Source organism: Myotis davidii, unplaced genomic scaffold, assembly GCF_000327345.1.
Source record: "Myotis davidii unplaced genomic scaffold, ASM32734v1 scaffold59, whole genome shotgun sequence".
NCBI lineage: Eukaryota > Metazoa > Chordata > Mammalia > Chiroptera > Vespertilionidae > Myotis > Myotis davidii.
In genome coordinates, this window is record NW_006293001.1 from 715,754 (window position 1) to 736,331 (window position 20,578).

The window sequence follows — 20,578 nt, forward strand, 5'->3', positions numbered from 1 at the left end:
GGAAGGTCATGAGGAAGGTCGTTTGGCTGTCCAGTCTAATTAGCATATTGCACTTTTATTATTATAGATGGCATGAGAAATGGGGCCTACACTTCTCAAGAGTGAAGTCTAGTGATGCAGACCCTAAATCTTTATGGTGCGATGTTCACTGGCAAAGCTTGCTGCAACCCACTGATTCCTAGGTCCCAATTCCAAACAGCACACAGGGATTTGCATTAACATGCCCATAATGTGATCCTGATGCAGGTGGTTTTGCATAGCATACTCTGACCATGTGCAGAGTCTAAGCTTTTTTTTTTATAAGGTAACCAATTTAGACCCTACTTAAAAAACAACAACAAAGGAGATATGAGCTGCAAGTCCAGATATTAGAAAAATGAGTGTCAATATCACCAATTTCATCTCCTTAATTGCTATTAGTGTGTGTGTGTAGTTAGTTCTTTTTCATTCACACATAATTAGGTAGGATGTCTGTTATGCCATTTAAACATTTAAAAAATGAGTCTTCTTAGGTTCATCAAAAAATGATCAAAGAAGAGCTTATTAACCCCTCCAGCAACCCACCCCCCATTCAATCTGGAAAAGGATTTCAGAACCCTCTCCTTGAACTTTCGTTTCACTATATACTTATTTCTTCCAATAAAAAACTAGCACATATTCAAGGCTCTTATGTACTGGGAATGCTTTAGTCTCTGGGGATAGAGGGGTGTGACAAAGAGAGAGCAACTCTGCCCTAGTGGGATCTGGTGGCAGAGAATCAACAAACAATATAAATAAGGGGTTTTAGAGATAAATACCATGACTAAAAAACAGGATAATTGGATAGATAGTGTGTTTTGGGGGTGGGGTGGGGTAAAGATTTAGCTACAGATTGAACCTTTCTGAGCTGAGACCTAAATGGAGAACAAGTGAAGAATGCTTCAATATGGGAAGCAGCAAAGGAAACAAGTTTAATATGTTCACAGAATGGGGAAGCCAACTAGACTAGCTATGGCACACACAGGAAACCAGGGACATAGGAGATATGGCAGGATAGACTGGCAGGGATCTTACCTCACAGGGTCTTGTAGGCCATGACAAGGATTAATTCTAAGTGGGATAAGAAACTATTAGAGGGAGTGATAACATATGACGTTTTAAAATCATCAAACCATTTATGTTTTGGCTGCTGTGTATGGCAGCAGGAGCGGAACTTATTCAAACTTGAATTATTATTATTATTAGTTTTTTGCCAACAGGCTGTGTGTATATTTTAGTTTGTGACTTAATTTGTTTAATTTAAAATATCTTTATTCTAAATAAACATGCAGACTACATGAGGGACTTGGACTTAAGGATATTAAGTGAGCAGTACAAAATGATGTAAACGTATAACCCAGGGAAGATTATCAAAATTAACTGAAGAATATCTTTTCAAACTACATAAGAAGAGGGCTAAGGAAGAAATTTTTTTAAAGCTTCGTAAAACTGAAAATTACTGGGTAAAAACTATAGGATCTTCTTCTTTAGCGACAATGTCCTTCATGTCCATTTTACTTCAACAGCCTACTACTACAATTCATGCCAGACCACGTATGATCCAAAGGTGCCCTTCTTCTGAAATCTTAAGTTCTAGTTTCCCTCATTTGATAACCCATGTCTTTCTAGTGTTATTTCTATGTAGATGTCTATGAACACCACTATGCTATCTCAGAATCAATCCCTTTTTATCATTAGAGAGGTGCCTCTGTAAGTTTTTAGTTACTGGAAACACCTTTTACTCTAACAACACTGATTTTGTTTAGGGATGTCAATGTAGACTCCTTATTAGAACTAAGGAAAAGATCTGTTTCATATCCATGCCTTCAAAGTCTTGTTCAATGCCTTCTACATTGTTAAGGTACTGAAGATTTTAGATTTTACTAGATTTTAGCACTATTTCTAAGAGGTAGGATAGTGTAAGTTTTAAAAATATGGACTTTCAACTTGTAGAAATATATGTAAAAATATATTCAGGGCACGATGTGTGGGATTTGTTTCAAAATGTTATGAGAATAAGGAATGGATGGTGTTTCAGTCACTGTCTGGCATTCAAAGAAGCTGGCAGCAGCGCAGATAGACCCTGGGAGCTCACTCTATTGGGAATGCCCTTGAAAGATATGATAAGGGAGGAGAGTAAAGAGCACTTGAAGAGAAACAGGTACAGAACTTCTGATCAAGGAGGTGGTGTAGGAAAAGTGGTACTCGAATTCTCCTACAACCACATCAAAATGACAACTGAACTAGAGAATGACAGTCATTCAGAATCTCCTGGAATCTAGCCAAACAAAAGTCCTACAACTAGGGATTTAAAGAAGAAGCAACATCAAACTGCTAGGAGGGAACAGGCTGGTCCCACACCCATGTGTGGCCACCCTGGTGATACCCTCAGGAGGGGTATCTCGGCTGCAGAGGTCCCCATTGAGGAGCAAGGGGTCCCAGACCCATACCAGGCCCTCCACCCCAGGGTTCCAATGCCAGGAAGAGAAGTCCCCATAACTTCTGGCTTTAAAACCAGCAGGCATTGTAGCTGAGTGGCAAGGAGGCTGCTTGGAGTCCCAGGCAGTTCCTCTCAAAGGGCCAGTGCACAAAATTACTCAGACTCACTCCCTCTAAGCTCCAATGCTGAAGCAACAACTCAAAAGGCAGCAGGGACATGTGAGGAGGAACTAAATTATTTGGCATCAGCGTGAAAGCTGGGGGACAGCTTTCTCCCAGACAGAAGTGCTGGCACAGGCCACTGTTCCATTGTTGAGCTGGGAGGCAGGTGCCATATCTGAGCCTCCATCAACCTGGCTCATAATGTTTGCCCACCCTTGGCCCTCAGGAGGGGTATCTCGGCTGCAGAGGTCCCCATTGAGGAGCAAGGGGTCCCAGACCCATACCAGGCCCTCCACCCCAGGGTTCCAATGCCAGGAAGAGAAGTCCCCATAACTTCTGGTGTAAAAACCAGCTGGAAGTGTGGCTAAGTGAGATGGAGGGCTGCTGGAGCCCTAGGCAGTTCGACTTAAAGGTCCTGCACACAAACTTACTCAGGCTCACTCCCTCTACGTTCCAGCACTGAGGCAGCAGCGTTAAAGGTACCAGGGGCATACGGGGAGGAACTGAATTATCTGGCATCAGGGGGAGAGCTGGAGGGCAGCTTTCTGCCAGACAGAAGTGCTGGCAGAGGCCATTTTTCCTTTGATGAGACCCCTTCCCTCCTCCCCGCCGCCCCGTCACACACACACAGACTTACAGGCAGACACCATATTTGAGCTTCCATTAACCTGGCTGTCCCTCTTCGCCCCACCCTGCAATACCCTCAGACCATGCCCAACCCAACTTTTGGTCCCACCCACGTTTTTCCAGTGTCTTTTCCATAGGAATGGCCTGTCTTGGCTCATGCTTCAGACTTTCGTAAAATCTCTCAAATAAGCAGCGTCTGGCCTTAGCATGCCCTGTACCACTTGCTAAGTGGCCCCAGGCCCAGCACTAGTGACAGCATACTTGGTTCACAGATTGGCCTCTCTCCAGTGCATCCAAGCCTAGCACAAATAGCAGCCATTAACAGATCATTTTGTAGCTTTTGCCGTGTGGCCCCAGAATACAGACAGAAGATGGCCTTGGCCTTCACCTCCTGAGAGGCCCAAGAGTCAGGGTAACTGATGGACAGCTTCAGACCATGTCAAAGCACCACCCAACCACCTCCACCACAGACTCAGCAGACACCAGGGCCCCACTGAAGTAAGTCCTGCTCTGTGGGGTGGGCGCAGGCATAGCTGATCCTCCACGGTGGAAGCAGCCAGTCTTTGCAGCCGATCAGTCTGGGCATAAATCACTCTCACTGATGTGCTAACAGCAATCAAGACTCAACTACAACAGGAAGGTGTACACAACATTGTACACCTTGGGTGTACAATGGCCACACTGGGGGAGGGGTATGCACATATGCACATGCACCTGGAGTACCCAGCTCAGATGAATGGAGAGGCTGTGTCACTAGATCCTACAGGACACCTGCCTCATTTAGCCACTCTACCAGGCCCTTAGAGACTAATTACCTAATACATAGACACAAACACAAAGAGGCTGCCAAAATGAGGAGACAAAGAAACATGTCCCAAATGAAACAACAGAATAAATCTCTCGAAAAGAACTAAACAAAATGGAGACAAGCAATCTACTAGATGCACTACTTATAATACTGGTTATAAGGATGCTCAAAGAACTTAGCAGGAAAATAGATGAAATGGGAGAAAACTTCAACAGCATAAAAAAGGACATGGAAACCATAAAAAGGTAAAAGTCAGAAATGAAGCATACACTAACTGAAATGAAAAATAATTAACAGAGAATCAATAGTAGAGTAGACAGATGAAGCCAAGAATCAAAAGAGTGATTTGGAATAAAAGGAGGAAAAAAACACCCAATCGTAACAGCAAAATGAAAAAAGAATACAAAACAATGAGGATAGTGTAGGAGCTTCTGAGAAACTTCAAGCATACCAACATCTCCAACTTGGGGGTGCCAGAAGAAGAATGGAGAGAGCAAGGAAATGAAAAACTATTTGAAAAAATAATGACAGAAAACTTCTTCAACCTGGTGAAGGAAACAGACATACAAGTCCAGGAAGCTCAGACATGCAAGTCCCAAACACGATGAACCCAAAAAGGCCCACACCAAGACATATAATTAAAATGCAAAAGGTTAAAAACAAACAAATTTTAAAAGAAGAAAAAAAGTTACCTACAAAGGAGCTCCCATAAGACTGTCAGCTGATTTCTCAACAGAAAATTTGCAGGACAGAAGGAAATGGAAAGAAATAATAAAAGCAATGAAAAGTAAAGACCTACAACCAAGATTACTACACTACCCAGAAAAACTATTATTTAGAATCAAAGTTAACAGCTTCCCAGACAAGAAAAAGCTAAAAGAGTTAATCACCACCAAACCAGTATTATACGAATTATTAAAGCAAGCAGTGGTTCTCAACCTTTCTAATGCTGCAACAATATCTGATATGCAGGATGTATTTTTATTATTACAAATTGAACATAATTAAAGCATAGTGATTAATCACAAAAACAATATGTAATTATATATGTGTTTTCCGATGGTCTTAGGTGACCCCTGTGAAAGGGTCGTTCGACCCCCAAAGGGGTCACGACCCACAGGTTGAGAACCGCTGTATTAAAGGGTCTTCTTCAAGAATAATTTTTAATATCAAAAATATGAACTATAAAATGGCAATAAATACATACCTATCAACAATTAAATCTAAAACCCAAGTAAAGAAACAAACAGAACAGACTCATAGATACAGAGAACATTTTGATGGGAGGGGATTTGAAGGGATGGGTGAAAAAGTGAAGGAATTAAGAAGTACAAATTGGTTCTTAAAGGACAGTCATGGGGATGTAAAGTACAGCTTAGGGAATATAGTAAATGATATTCTAATAACTATGCATGGTGTCATATGAATAAGAAATTTATCAGGATAATCACTTAGTAAGTTATATAATTTCTAATGACTGGGGTGTACACCCGAATCTACTATAATATTATATGATAACTGTAATTAAAAAGTAAAACTTGAAAACATGTATTCACAAAGTTATATGCACCCCCATGTTCACTGCAGAATTATTCATGGAGGCAAGATAATGGGAACAACCAAAATGTCCTGCAATAGAAGACCGGACAGCCCTAACCGGTTTGGCTCAGCGAATAGAGCTTCTGCGGACTCCAGGGTCCCAGGTCTGATTCCGGTCAAGGGTATGTACCTTGGTTGTGGGCACATCCCCGGTGAGAGAGTGCAGGAGGCAGCTGATCAATGTTTCTCTCTCATCGATGTTTCTAACTCTCTATTCCTTTCCCTTCCTCTCTGTAAAAATCAATAAAAAAATATATAAAAAAATCAGAAACAAAAGGGGAGAAGTAACCACTGACAACACCACAGAAATACAAAGGATTACACCCACCAGTAAGGATATATGCACCCCTGTGTTCATAGCAGCACAATTTAACATAGCTAGGATTTGGAAACAGTCTAGGTGCCCATCAATAGATGAGTGGATTAATATACTGTGGTACATATACAGAATGGACTACTACTGCAATTCATAAGGATGAAATACTACAATTTGCAACAACATGGATGGACCTTGAGAATATTATGCTAAGTGAAATAATTCAGTCAGAAAAAGCTAAGAACCATATGACTTCACTCATATTTGAGATATCAAACTGAAACTTGTGAACACAAATAGCAGTGTGGTGGTTGCCAGAGAGGATGAGGTAGGGATGAAGGGGGTCCTAATATATGGTAACAAGAGAAAATGTGACTTTGTGTAGTAGGCATATAGTGCAATATACAGGTCTTGAAAGATAGAAACTCACACCTGAAACTTGGATGATCATATTAACCAATGTCACCCCAATAAATGTAATTAAAAAATTTTTTAAATAAAAATATAAATGCAGGGAAACAAGAGGGGAAAATAAATAACAGGTAGAGAGTGTGATCCTGAAACCTGTGTTCCTGGAAGGAAATAAGCAAGAGTCTTTTATCACTTTTGTTTCAGGGGTAACAGAATGTTTGTCTTGGAGCCCAAGTATAGTCTTATTGAGTTTTTGTGATTGGGTACAATGAGGCTTCTGACTTTAGCAGACGACCTTCCCCCAGACCCTCAAAGGTCTTCTGGAAAGCATTTATCTTCTGTTGAAAAGGGAACTGAAAAATCTAGGAGCTTGTACTGTCTTGAAGGGCAAGGAAAATTTGATAAAGTAGTTCCTTAGGACTAAAAATTAGAACCTAGGATGCATGTTTTTCGTATTTAAAGAATAGATGAATACTACTTGTAGTCAGTGGCTATGCATATCTTGTTCTTCTTGCTATGGTGTGCCAGAAGCTTCCCAGCCCCCTTAATATTTCAGCTGAGATGGCAGAGAAAGTGATCTGTGCAGGATCACAAACTCTGGATGCTCTTTTCCCAGAAAACCAGTCCCTAAAAGTGGTTTTCATAAAATGTAGATGAGAAGACACTGCTCTATTGATTATCTGTTCCCAGAATGTTTGCAGTTGATGCTTGGGATTTAACTCATAATAAACCAAGAGTTCTCAATCCAGAAGACATTACAAATGGGACCAAATTCACTGATAAAGGTGCACGTACTGACAATTCTGGACATAATGTGTTAGTTCATGTAGATGGAGTTATCTCAGCTTACTTGGTTGAATAAAAGAAACCAAGACTTAGTGGTGACCTTCATTTAATAAAGTTGAAATGTCACAGCTTCTCTGGCATGATGTGGAAGAGGAAATCTAAAGGCTTATTTAGAGTGACAAAAATATTGGAGTGGATTTACCACATTTGATCTGCACACCCACTACAATTCTCAGAAGCTTTTTAAAAAAATATATTTTATTGATTTTTTACAGAGAGGAAGGGAGAGGGATGGACAGACAGAAACACTGATCAGCTGCCTCCTGCACACTCCCTACTGCAGGGGTCCTCAAACTACGGCCCGTGGGCCACATGCAAATACAAATATTGTATTTGTTCCCATTTTGTTTTTTTTACTTCAAAATAAGATATGTGCAGTGTGCATAGGAATTTGTTCATAGTTTTTTTTTTAAACTATAGTCTGGCCCTCCAACGGTCTGAGGGACAGTGAACTGGACCCCTGTTTAAAAAGTTTGAGGACCCCTGCCCTACTGGGTATGTGCCGGCAACGAAGGTACATGCTTTTGACCAGAATTGAACCTGAGACCCTTGAGTCCGCAGGCCGATGCTCTATCCACTGAGCCAAACCTGTTAGGGCCTCATATGCTTTTATATAACAAACTAGAGGCCTGGTGCATGAAATCATGCACTTGGGGGAAGGGAGCTCCCTCAGCCCAGATGTGAGAGAAAATAGTGCACTTGGGAGGTGAGGGAGGGTCCCTCAGCCCAGATTGCAAGAGGGCACAGGCCAGGCCAAGGGACCCCCACCAGTGCATGATCAGGGCTGGGGAGGGACGCAGGAGGATGGCCAGCCAAGGAGGGATCGTGGGAGGGCTCCAGGGCATGTCTGGCCTGTCTTGCTCAGTCCTGATCATCTGGACCCCAGCAGCAAGCTCACCTACTGGTCGGAGCATTTTCCTCCTGGTGCTCAGTGCACATCATAGCAACTGGTCAACCAGTCAACTGTCTGCCCCCTGGTGGTCAGTGCACATCATAGCGAGTGGTTGAGTGGCCTTAGTATATCATTAGCATATTACACTTTGATTGGTTAAATGGCAAACCAGACAACTTGACACTTAGCATATTAGGCTTTTATTATATAGGATGAGGTCTAGTCAGGAAGCAGAACCACATTAGCAACTTGAACAGGGAAATTTTATCATAAAGAATTAGTAACAGAAGATGAACTACTAAGAGGGGAAAAAGAATACTAGAATAGGCCCTGGCTGGGTAGCTCAGTCGGTTAGAGCATTGTCCTGATATGCTCAGGTTGGGGTTCGATCTCTGGTAAGGGCACATACAAGGAGCGACTAATCAATGCATAAACAAATGGAACAACAAATCAATGTTTCTCTATCTAAAATCAATAAATAAAAATGAAAAAAAGAATACTGGGATAGAAAAATGAATGAAATTGCCACTTCCTGCAGAGCTATGGTAGACTAAGATAAACTTGGAAGAGGGCCTCTCTCCTCCAAGCCCTCGTTACCTAAGACTTAGCTTCAAACTCCGTTGGAGAGGATGTGGCTGTTGCCCATTGGATGGCAGAGGAGCTCACTGAGGTATCACAGGTGAAAGTGAATGCCAGAAAAAATTGCTGGGAACCCGCTCGCTGGGGCACCAGTAAAATGAGTTTGAGAGCCACCAGTGGCATTCCCAGGCACTGAGGGAGCCGGAGCGGGGTGCGGGGGGGCTCGGCCATGATCGATCGCTCTGCAGGTGGGATGGTGGAGCAGGTGAGGGGGCCGCACCAGGCCAAGGAGGGGTGCCAGGCAGGGCTGTGGGGCTGTAAGGCTGGGAGCGTGAGCTGGGGTGTGAGGCTGGGTGCATGAGCTGGGGCCCGATCTCCATAGGCCAACCCGAGGACCCACCCTTGCATGAATTTGTGCACTAGCCCTCTAGTAACTAATAATAAAGTAGAACCATTGTAATATGCAAATGTGCTTTCTCTCTCTCCAATCATTTTACACTTTTCAGTCCAAACCTATTCTTGAACCTTACTTGCACTATATGGCTTGGTGTCACTCATTTCAGGGGATCCCTTGCTGAAGTCTCTGTATAGGTTCGATTATCTGGTACAACACACTGCTGTCAATTGGACCATATTTTCTGTTTAGGTCTTCCACTGAGTAATTTAATGTCTTTTCTATCTTAACTAAGCACTTATCACACGCTACGGCCATAACTTTTACAGTTAAAGTACAATAGCAAAACTAGCACAAATTTCTTTGTCCTGCTTCACAATTTCACTAACAAAGAATTCATTTTATTGTATATCTTAGCAACCTCAGAATACTTTTTTTTTTCATTTCTAATGTCAAGACGGTTCACCTTTTCACTTAAAGAAAGCACTTTACAGCTTCTCTTTGGTATACCCAAGTTGTCAGCATCACTACTCTTGCACTTTGGGATCATTATTAAGTAACATAAAGATTACTTGAGCACAGGCACTGCAATACCATAGCGGTCAATTTGATAACCGAGATGGACACCCAGTGACTAACAGGTAGGTAGTGTATACAGCCTGGATACACTGGACAAAGGCGTAATTCACATCCCAGGTGGGATGAAGTGAGATGGTGCGAGATTTCATCATACTACTCAGAACAGCACACAATTTAAAACTTATGAATGGTCTATTTCTATGATTTTCCATTTAATATTTTCAGATGGCGGCTGACTAAAAGTAAATGGAACTGCAGAAAATGAAACCACAGGCTTACAATGGGGGTCTACTGGAATGAGCTGTCTGCTGGGATGCCAGTGAAACTCACTATATGATGTGCACTGCTGAGTCTCCTACATACAACCAGCAGCCATAGCATAAGAACAAGAAGAAAACACTGGAACCAGGAACAGAAAACCCTTCCACTCCAGTGTTTCTCTGGGACTCCCTTCTAACATGATTTAACATTGTGCCAACTGTCAAAACAACAGAAAGCAGCCTAGTTGGTGTGGATCTGTGGTTGAGCTTTGACCTATGACCCAGTCAGTCAAGGTTCGATATCCAGTCAGAGCATGTGTCCAGGTTGCGGCTTGATCCCCAGTAGGGGGCGTGTAGGAGCAAGTCAATCAGTGATTTTCTCTCATCACTGATGTTTCTATCTCTCTCCCCTTTCCTCTATAAAATCAATCAAATCAATACACACACACACACACACACACACACACACATATTTTAAGAGGAGGGTGAATTTAGAACTGAGAGGCATTAAATTGATTATTTGTACAGTTGGGGACATAGCAAAATAAAGTTGGCCTCAAGGTGATAATTACTGAGCCTGGATAATGGGTACGTAAGATTATTATGCTATTCCATCTACTCTGTATATACAAAAATTTCCATTAAAAAAGTTTTTCTTGCTTGCTTTTGGTTTCCTAAAGCATGGGATCTGGAGTCAACCTGCCAGACTTCAAATCCTGACCACTAATTGATGCACTATTTTAGGGCTGTGTTTCCCCATTTTAATAATAGTACCTACCTCATTAGAGGTATGGGGAGGATTGAAATAGATATTACAAGGAAAGCAATTCGTGCAGAGCTGGTATGTTCTCAATAAATCTTATCTATTATTATTATTTTCATTATTACTGGTGCTGACAGTTGTAATTTTTAAAATACATGATATTAGTACCACACCATAAAAATAAACATACACAAAAATAGAACTTGGTAACTCATAATAAATTATTCCATAGACACAGGTGGTTTGACTTCTGGAATGCTACATATAGATTTGTTATAAATTTGTCCTTCAAAGAATAACTTACTTTATCCTTGATTTTGTCAGCTCTAGCATCCAAAGGCTGGTTTTTGTTTTGATCCTGATTACATTTTCGATTTCCTCCACCTGAGCTTATACTTTTAGTTTGTCCAATGGAACTGGAAGCAGTAGTGGATAGTACAGATGTGTTGATACCAGACACAGATGAAGTACTGTTTCCATTTATTGACCCATTTACACCTTGAAAAAATAAATAAAGATGTTTATACAATAGAATTCATTTGACCACATAAAAGAATGAAGTAATGCTATATGCTATAATGTGATGATTCTCGAAAACATAATGTAAAGTGAAAGCGCCAGACACAAAAGGTCACAAATTGTATGATAAGATCTATGAGATATTCACAACACATAAATCCTTTTGGGATGATGAAAATGTTTTTGAAACTACATGGAGGTGACGCTTACACAATGATGTGAATGTATTAAGTGCCACTGAATTATTCACTTTAAAATAGTTAATTTTACATTTATGTGATTTACACTTCAATTTTTTAAAACATCAAGAAAGATAATTAAATGAAAACACTCATCCTTTCAGAGAAAACTCCCCCAAATACTACCTCAAGCAAAAAGAAAGATAATAATAAACCATCTAAATTGTTACTATAATTTGTAAATGATAGTCTAACAACCATGAACAACAGAAATGTTAATAATCATTAAAAAAGAAGAATACTAGGATATTAGTTTTAATCAACTTAAAGCTTAATTACAGAAGAAGTAAATATTATAGTGGGTTACATAAAAAAGCTAGTGAGATACAGAGGCAAAAGCAGCAGAGTTTGGAGTTAGAAGACCTGCGTTCAAATCCTGCGATGCTAAATCAATCTGTAAGCAACATTTCCTTAAATAATTTATTTAACCTTGGTTGCCAAAAACCCACTAAATGGTATTTAATGGTTGGTGGCAAAATGAGGATATTTCCAATCCCAAAGAGTTATTATAAGGATTAAGCAATGCAATGTGAAAGTGTCCAGCACAATACTTTATAAATGTTATTAAACTTGAACTCTACCGATAATACGTATTGAAGCAGAGGATTTTAAATACTTCATTTAAGTTAATACCTTTTTCAGGACCATTTCGATTACTTTTTCCTGTAGTCCTTGAATGGAATGAAGAAGAATCATGATTCTGGGCTGGAGGAGCAAACAGTGGTGGAATTCCCAGTAACGGTGGAAAGAAGGCTGCCCCTGTACGAGTATGAACATCTGCTGTTCGCCACCATTCTGCACCTCAAAACCAGACACCAAACAGACAAGCAAAAATACTTGGATTAACTTTCTAGTTGATGTAACAATGCTTTTTATATTTTATTCCTGAAAAAAAATGGTGACGTTTTAATTTGGAACAGAATTGCTGTATCTTTCTACTTGTAAGGTTGCTATTTAGAAGTTATACACTCATTCTTCTCATTAAGATAGTATCCAGTGGTTGAGCATTGACCTGTGAACCAGGAAGTCACTGGTCAATTACTGATCAGGGCTCATGCCCGGGTTGCGGGCTCAATCCCCAGTATGGAATGTGCAGGAGGCAGCTGATCAATGATTCTCTCTCATCATTGATGTTTCTCTCTCTCTCTCTCTCCCTCTTCCTTCCTCTCTGAAATCAATAAAAATATATTAAGGAAAAAAACAAAAAGATAGTATCCAGGAATCTTTGTTCAGCAGCCTCCTTGAGTTCAACTTTATAAAGAACAAAGGTTTTAAAAATAAAATGGAAAACGTGGAATATTAAAGATTTATTTGACTCTGATGACTTTTACTATAGTAAAAGAAAAAAATATTTAACACTATACCAACCTATTTCAATACCTTAGGATTTTAGATTAGTGTTAAAAATTTCCTCAAATTATATATATCATAGATATGGCTCTAATAAATCAGGTTGTTTAAATAGTAATACAAAGAATACTGTTATCCAGTATACTTCACATGCATTTATGAAAGAAAAAGTTCTATACTCAAACAGAAACATAAAGACGGTAAAATCAGTAAGCCTTATTCTTTCTTTCTTTTTCTTTTTCGGGCGGGGAGGGGAAGCTAAGAATAAAAAAAGCTCAAAGAAGATCTCAAAACAAGTAGGTCATATTAAAATATAAAATATTTATAAAGTTTCTCCTTAAAGTTAATGAAAAAAATCATAAACTTTGGCCATACTTCCTCTTATAAGTTACAAATAATAATGATTGTTTTATCACTGCAAAATGACTGAATGTAGAAAGTCATCAAAAATGTAATTTAGCCCTGACCGGTTTGGCTCAGTGGATAGAGCATCAGCCTGCGGACTCAAGGGTCCCAGGTTCGATTCCGGTCAAGGGCATGTACCTTGGTTGCGGGCACATCCCCAGTAGGGGCTGTGTAGGAGGCAGCTGGTTGATGTTTCTAACTCTCTTTCCCTTCTAACTTCCCCTCTCCTCCTCTCTGTAAAAAATCAATAAAATAAAATATATTTTAAAAAAGTAATTTAAATGTTCAAATTGTGGCTCTCAGTTAAAACTTCTAAAAACAGAGAGAAGCCAAATTTTATAGAATACATTTTTTCAAGGAAGGGTAAAGATTAAGAAAAGATTTGAAAATAATCCAAAGGAAAGTCTTGTATTGCCCCTTCTAAAATCTCAGAAATGATCTTTTCCAACTGACTAATCTGCTAGATTACCAAATTAGTTATAACCTTTGAGGCTAATCTTCCAAGATATATATGTAAATATTTTTCATCGATTATAACATACATAAGGAAATAAGAGGGAAAAACCTCAACAATACAGCATGGGAAATTTTCCATATTGTCAGTATACTATATTACATGGTCTTTAAAGCTTTTCTAGGAATATCACTCTCCATTAAAAATAGGATGTAAAGTGATGTGCACCTTCATTATCTAATGGCAAACCTGCTTTTTGTGTGTGTGTGTGTGTTTTTTTTAAGTGACATGTTCATGGTGGCTACCATTCTGAAAGATCGAAAAAAAAAACAGTATAAGCAAAAAACTGCAAAAGCTATTCTTCTGCACTGCGGGAAGGCGCTGCTGGTGAAATGACACCAATGTATATTCAGCAGGGCCTGAATGATGGGAACTCAACCAAGAATAACTACACAAAGGCATTAATCATTTATCCACTGTTTAGATGAAAGAAGTGTATTTAGATAGGAAGAAAAACTGTGTATTTTGGGCTTATATCAGCACAGTTGGAATCTATTGTTATTTGAAAACTAGGTTCCACATAGCTGACAAAAAGTGACTGAGGTTTTCCAAACATATTTATATTATTTAATATAGAGTCTATAATGAAAACATTACAGTTGAATGTATAGACTTTGTAAACAACCAGAAAATTGGTAAGGCATTCAAAGTGTAGTAAGATGTGAATATTTTAGACATAAACTGAGGAAAAACACAAAAATGTACTTTAGAATGTCAATTGTACACAATAGGGACTAGAAAAAAAGACAACGAAAATGTGTGTAATAAATAAGCTGATAACGCAAGTTAAAAAAAACAAGTAAATAAGGTCAATCGAATAAAAAGATAAAAATTGTAGGGCTGCTGATTACAAACTGTACAAATGTCTAATATTTCATAGAAAATAACAATTTTTATTAAGTAACAGCAATTTATCTTTCAAATTGAAGAAAATAAAAAAATTTAGTCACTCACAAACTAGCTTGTTTATAATGTGCTATGTAAAAAATAAGGATTACATAAACCAGCACATGATTTCTAAATGTATTCAAAGGAGGTAACAGCACAAAGCAACATTCATTTATCATATTCAACTGAAAGATTCCACTATTTCAGAGACTATGCTAAATCTCAATTAGAGCCTCGAAGATATAGAATTTTAAAATCTTTCATACTTGAGAGCCAGGTACTTCACAAAATTCATGGCAATATAATATAAAAATATAATAACCAAAAATTGTATATTTTTAAAGAAATTACCATGAAATACAATTTCAATATTAAACAAAAACAATTTCAATTATACAAATGTCCATTAAATATTGCACCTGTTGATTTAATCATTTGAAATGCAGAATAATCTACATGTCCATAAAAATTTAAAAATAAATTCTTACTCATTTAAAATTCCTAGTAATTCCTTCCCTGTGTGTCTTCATTTATTAGGTCATTTCAAAAATTTGGCATTTTGATTACCCTTTTGAATAAAGCCAACAATACAGAATTTAAATTTGTTATTATAGCAAACCTGCAACTTAAACATGTTTTCTATAAATAGGCACAGTCTCTGTTCATTTGACAAAATAGTATTCTTCTACAGTCATACTTTTATCACTAAAGACTGTGTCTTATAACTATTTGTTAATCCATCTCCTGAAAACTATAAACAACATAATATGTACTATGGTAGTGTATTTCAAACTGTTTGGCTTAGTGCACATAACATACTAAATTAATGAAAAGTTTATGTAGGTTCGGGGAATCAATTTTTTTCTGAACAGTGGGAAGTATTAGCATTGTTGAAGTCCAGACAAGTAGTTCCTTAGACTTGTTAACCATCATTCCAGTGCAGAAGGTATTGGAATTTAATAATATTCGAGTAATTACATTGTTCTTTTAGAAATGCTCAAAAACAATACTCCAATAAACCATGAAAGAAACAAATTTAAGGTATCAGTAACTATCTATATTCATATCACCTATTTTGATTTTTATTCAGCAATCCTATGTTTCAGAAAATATCTGCTGAATGCTTATCTTGCTAAACAACCATTCTAGAAACTGACTGAATTAAATTTCTATTAGTGTTTTTTAAACAAATGTTAAGACTTAGTTTAAGACTTTATTTTAACTTTCTACTCACACTACCCCTCCCCACAATTCCTTCTTCCAGACAACTGAATGAAAGGAATAATATGATTCAAAAGACAGTATTTGAAATATATAGTTAACCATCTTTCCATCATATATATATAGAAGCACTTCACAATTTATTACCCATTAAAGTGGGCAAGAGGAAATACTAATGATAATTACTAATTATGTACGGATTATGTGTGCCAAATGCTTCACTCAGCACTAACATGGCTTATCTGCTTTCATCTTCATAGGTACTATAATGATGATGATAACCTCATGTCTCGGATGAGGAAACTGTGGCTGAGAGGTCAGATTACTTGTTCAAAGTCACACAGCTAAAACACAGCAAAGCCAGATTTAAATTCAAGTTAATTTGTGTCTACATTTATGCTGATTTTTAAGCAACCCCAACTAAAATTTATTAAAGTAAAATTAATCACTGGAAACACTTAAAGTTTAGTTTTCAAAATAATATAACAAGACAAATTATAGCATGTTTGTGTAAGTTAAACTTTATTTGGTGTCTTACTGAATTCTCATAATCTGTAGAATTTGGGATAATTCTGGTCTTGCTGCCACATATGTGGTGCAAATCAAGAGTTGTTTTGATTGATTATAAAAGAATATGTAGAAATTCAAGAGCCAAGCTCATCTTCCTGACAAAGTGCAGAGAAGTGAGAGCTCAAAATAACATTTCAGAGCTGTTTATTATAAGTACTAGACTTTAGGTTTCCAGTATAAGCTATTTTTCACATCAAAGCTGAGGAAAAAAAATCATCAAAAACACAAAGAAAACTTAGCTTAATTATTCACTTTTGATGCAGATGCCGATTTCCCTAGCTAAACACTTAAGTATCTAACTGCATTGCCACCTAGCACACATAGTGTGGTGTTGGTTCTATTTTTTGCCCATGATAAATAGGATTGAGCAAATTCTTGCACAAGAGTTTTAATATACCAGGCATTAGACTATTTCTTTTTGTTCAATTTAATAAATTACTTCTTGAACATTTTCAAGCTTTCCTTCTTTCCTTGAACACTGTTTGTAACAGATGTTTACCTGGAAAAGATGCTAGTTGGGGATGTGCGGCTAAGGCTGTGGGTGTACCAAGTGTCCCCAAACCACCAAATTCTGAATGCCCTGAGCTGGCTGAATGTAGACCAAAGACTGGGTGGCTGACCATTGGGAAGGCACTCGACACTGTGGACAGGTTAAACGGTTGATCCCCAGCTGCTCTGAATAAATGTCCTGGGAGGGAAAAGAACACACTTAAAGTTGGACTATAAAAACAGATGAGATCTGATTTCAGCATTCATAAATTAGATAAATTTTATACTTTCTTATTTATTATATTTTTATCTTACATTTTCTTTTGCATTTCTATTCATCAAACCCTACAGAGTAAGATGTTTCTACATGAAAGTACTCTGGTAAATATAATTAAAATAAATGGTATAATCTTATTTACTTTAAATTTGAGAAATAATGCTTTCAGCAAATAATTTTCACTCGTTATTGTGTTTTGATCTGCAGAAGTGAGTGAACTTTCTGTTAATAAATGTACATTAATGTAGTATTAAATGTCTTCACTCGTAAGGAAAATAAAACCATCTTATTAATATAAGGTTCAAAACCAAAGAAATAAGTCCAGAATCTGTCACCAAGTCCTTACTCAAATTATACAACTAGGCAAAGAGATTTTAGTTTCCATGTGCCAGAATTGAAGCCATGTTCTCTATGCAATACCTCTTTGATACCAAAAAGGGGATTATATCTAGCCTGATAAAGCAATGTAGAATACAACATGAAGATTTAATGAATAAACTTCTTAAGATTATTTCTAAATGCACCCAAGGGCATCTATCAACTTTTTGGTATAAATATCATATTCAATTCTAAGTGTGACTTTCAATCTCTACTTTTACCCTAAAGAGAATCTAGTGGTAAGTGTCACAATCCCAGTTTGGGTTGTTATACAATCAAATACACGACCTCTTTTTCATACTTTGCAGGGAGTTGGCAGAAAATCTGTTAATACTTGGAAATCTTCCTTTTACTTCCAGGAAATAATTAACTTTCCCTGGCTTGATACTAAGAAAACAATACCAAATGCCACACTCCAGGCTATTTTTAGAATTTACCGTGTGAAAGGTACTGTATTCTGTGTTAAAATAAGAATATGGGTTTCTTACTATCTCCTGTTTATATCAGACCTGGCTCTGCAGTTGAATATAAGTAGTTTTAACACAATATGTTTGAAGTCAATTTGTTAAGAGTAATTACTTTTTTAACATTTAGCTATTAAAGATTTCTCTTCTCTTTGCTTTTTTATTCCTTGAAAACCAAGAGGTTTCAAGGCAACGATATGCCCTGAAATAACACTGCACTGAAATAACATTATATTTTTTATCCAAGTAGTAAGATTTAAATAAATTGTATCAAATCACAAGTATGTCTCATATCATCCTGTAAGATAAAAAATTGTGATTGGAAGTCAAGGTTCCACTATAACAAAGCACTAAGCAGATCTCCCAGGGAAGATCCTCAAAGTATCTTTATGATAAAGACCCATAGAGGAACTGTCAGGGGGGAGGACAAGGAAAGGACACAGACTTGGGTATCTTTTCTAAGTCAGCCAATCTTTGTTTTTGTTCATCAAAGCCTATACAGAAAATCTGTGAATTTGATACTTATGTGTTAGCAGAGTTCCAGAATGCCTTAGCATTGAATTTGAGTTAAAAAAAAAACACACAAAAAAAAAACAGGGCATGCTACTGGGAAAAAAGGTTATTCAAATATCACTACCTTCAAGACCAGTGATAAAGAAATAATCCTTGGCTTCATGGACCTCATAATTTGACCATAATTTAAATAGTATGACTACTTTTTATACAACAATGTATAAAACAAGTTAATATTTCAATATTATAAACTGGTACTGTCATATACAGGACTAAGTAATAGATCCCAAATACCTAAAGAAGTGTCTCATACATAATAAACATTCAATAAATATCTGATGAATGAATCAATTCACTACTCATTAAGAGCAGAGGAGGCATATCCCTGGGACTGATTCCAAAGGCCTTCGATCCAAACAGGAAGTTGTCATTTGTTATCACCAGAGCAAAGCTATATAATGGCCTAGAAAACTTACTAGAGTTCATTTATCATCTGATTTTCAAGTCTTAGTCCTGCAAATTCATCTCTCCTTCCTTTCCTTTCTTCAACAATTGTTTCCTGGGCATTTATTTTTGTGCCAGGCATTTATTGAAGACATAATGATAAAAGGAAATACATATGCCCAGCTCTTTAAATGTAGATGAATAGACAAATAAACAAAACACCACCAACTGTATAATTATAAATTGTGAAGAGTACAATGAATGAAATTACTAGGTACAAAAACAGATAATAGTGGAGACTTCTCTAATTAATGTCTGAAACTGAGCATAAGAAAGAATCAGCTTAGGAAGAACTTGCAGAGGGAGAACATGTTAGAGATCCTTAGTTGGGAAAGAATGTATCTAAAGAAGCTAAAGGTCAGGGAGACTAAAAGGTAACAGAACAAAGTGAGAACAGTTCCATATAAATTTGAAGTAGACAGTGATTAGATCATGGGGGTGTATTAGTTAGGTTGAAAAGTACAGAACACCAAATTCAAAATTAATAAAAAGATGAATGTACTGGCTTACATAATGCAAAAGCTTTTGGAAAAGACTGACTGAAAGTTTGCCAGAACCAAATTTCTCTTTCTTCTCTGGGCTCTACATCCTCAGATAGGCCTTCTCCCAGGTTTGTGGGAGTAAAAATTCCAGAATGGCATCTCTTAGTCTTTCATTAGTCTGATCTGCATCATGTGCCCATTCCTTAACCAATCACTATTGTCTGGGAGATGTGATGTTTAGACTGGGTAGATTGGATCACATGCTGCCCATGGGCTCCTAGATGAAAATTTTTTAAAAGAAAGTTATTTGCTTTTTTTGTATTTGTTTTTGGTGTTTGTTTGTTTTTGTGGGAGGGGGTGGGGGAGACAACTTCAGATAATGGTGGAGTAGTAGGGAAGCTGGTCACTTGAATCACCCACAGAGGATAATGATAAAGTCTGAATTTAAAACAACAAGAAAACTAAAGATATGAGAAGACATCCAAAAATAGAGAAAAGCCAGAGGAAAGTTTAATCTTGGAAAATGGTAATGAGATGGGGTAAAAAGTATGACTTTGTGGTGTTTTGATCTGATAATGCTGCCTAAACCTCACAACTATGACCACAAAAAACAGTGGAAGAAAAGGAGCAGCCTTATCCACTAAAGGTGCCAGTGGTCAGAATCCAGGACTGGAAAAAAAAAAAAAAAACCCAGAAAATTTAAAAGGGAAATCCTGGCAGTGAGCAAATCACAAAAAGAATGAGACCCAAATTCAGAGCTTCAACCACCCAAATAGCTATAAGTACACTGTGCATGAATGAGGCAGGTCCCCAGGGGCATGGCAAAGAGCCAGCAGAGAACAAAAAGAATCTGCTCTTGAAAGACAGGGCTACACACAGCAGATCTATTGAGTTTAATGTGTTTCTTAAATGAAAGAATTCCTTCGTCATGATTGTCTTAGACAACAGAAAGCTTGAAGTGTCCAGGGCAGAGTCCAAAGCTGGCAGGGCAGCTGGAAATTAGAGGGTAATCTTAGAAGCAAGGAAACCACAGGGAGAAGGAGATTCATCTCTGCCTAAGTTCTTGGCTGTC

General features: G+C 37.7%; 1 protein-coding gene across 15 annotated transcripts in view; it reads right to left on the reverse strand.

Moving 5' to 3' along the window:
• BAZ2B (bromodomain adjacent to zinc finger domain 2B) overlaps nt 1-20,578 on the reverse strand; it is a 319,669-nt gene that overhangs the window by 97,203 nt on the left and 201,888 nt on the right. For 12 of the 15 annotated variants that reach the window (XM_015565731.1, XM_015565733.1, XM_006766463.2 and 9 more), the window contains 3 exons: nt 16,899-17,087; nt 12,085-12,252; nt 10,998-11,191 (listed from right to left, as the gene is read on the reverse strand). In XM_015565731.1, the coding sequence (XP_015421217.1) occupies nt 10,998-11,191; nt 12,085-12,252; nt 16,899-17,087 (551 nt within the window). The remainder of the gene's footprint in view (nt 1-10,997; nt 11,192-12,084; nt 12,253-16,898; nt 17,088-20,578) is intronic. The other 3 variants (XM_015565735.1, XM_006766457.2, XM_006766465.2) reach the window with 2 other exon arrangements.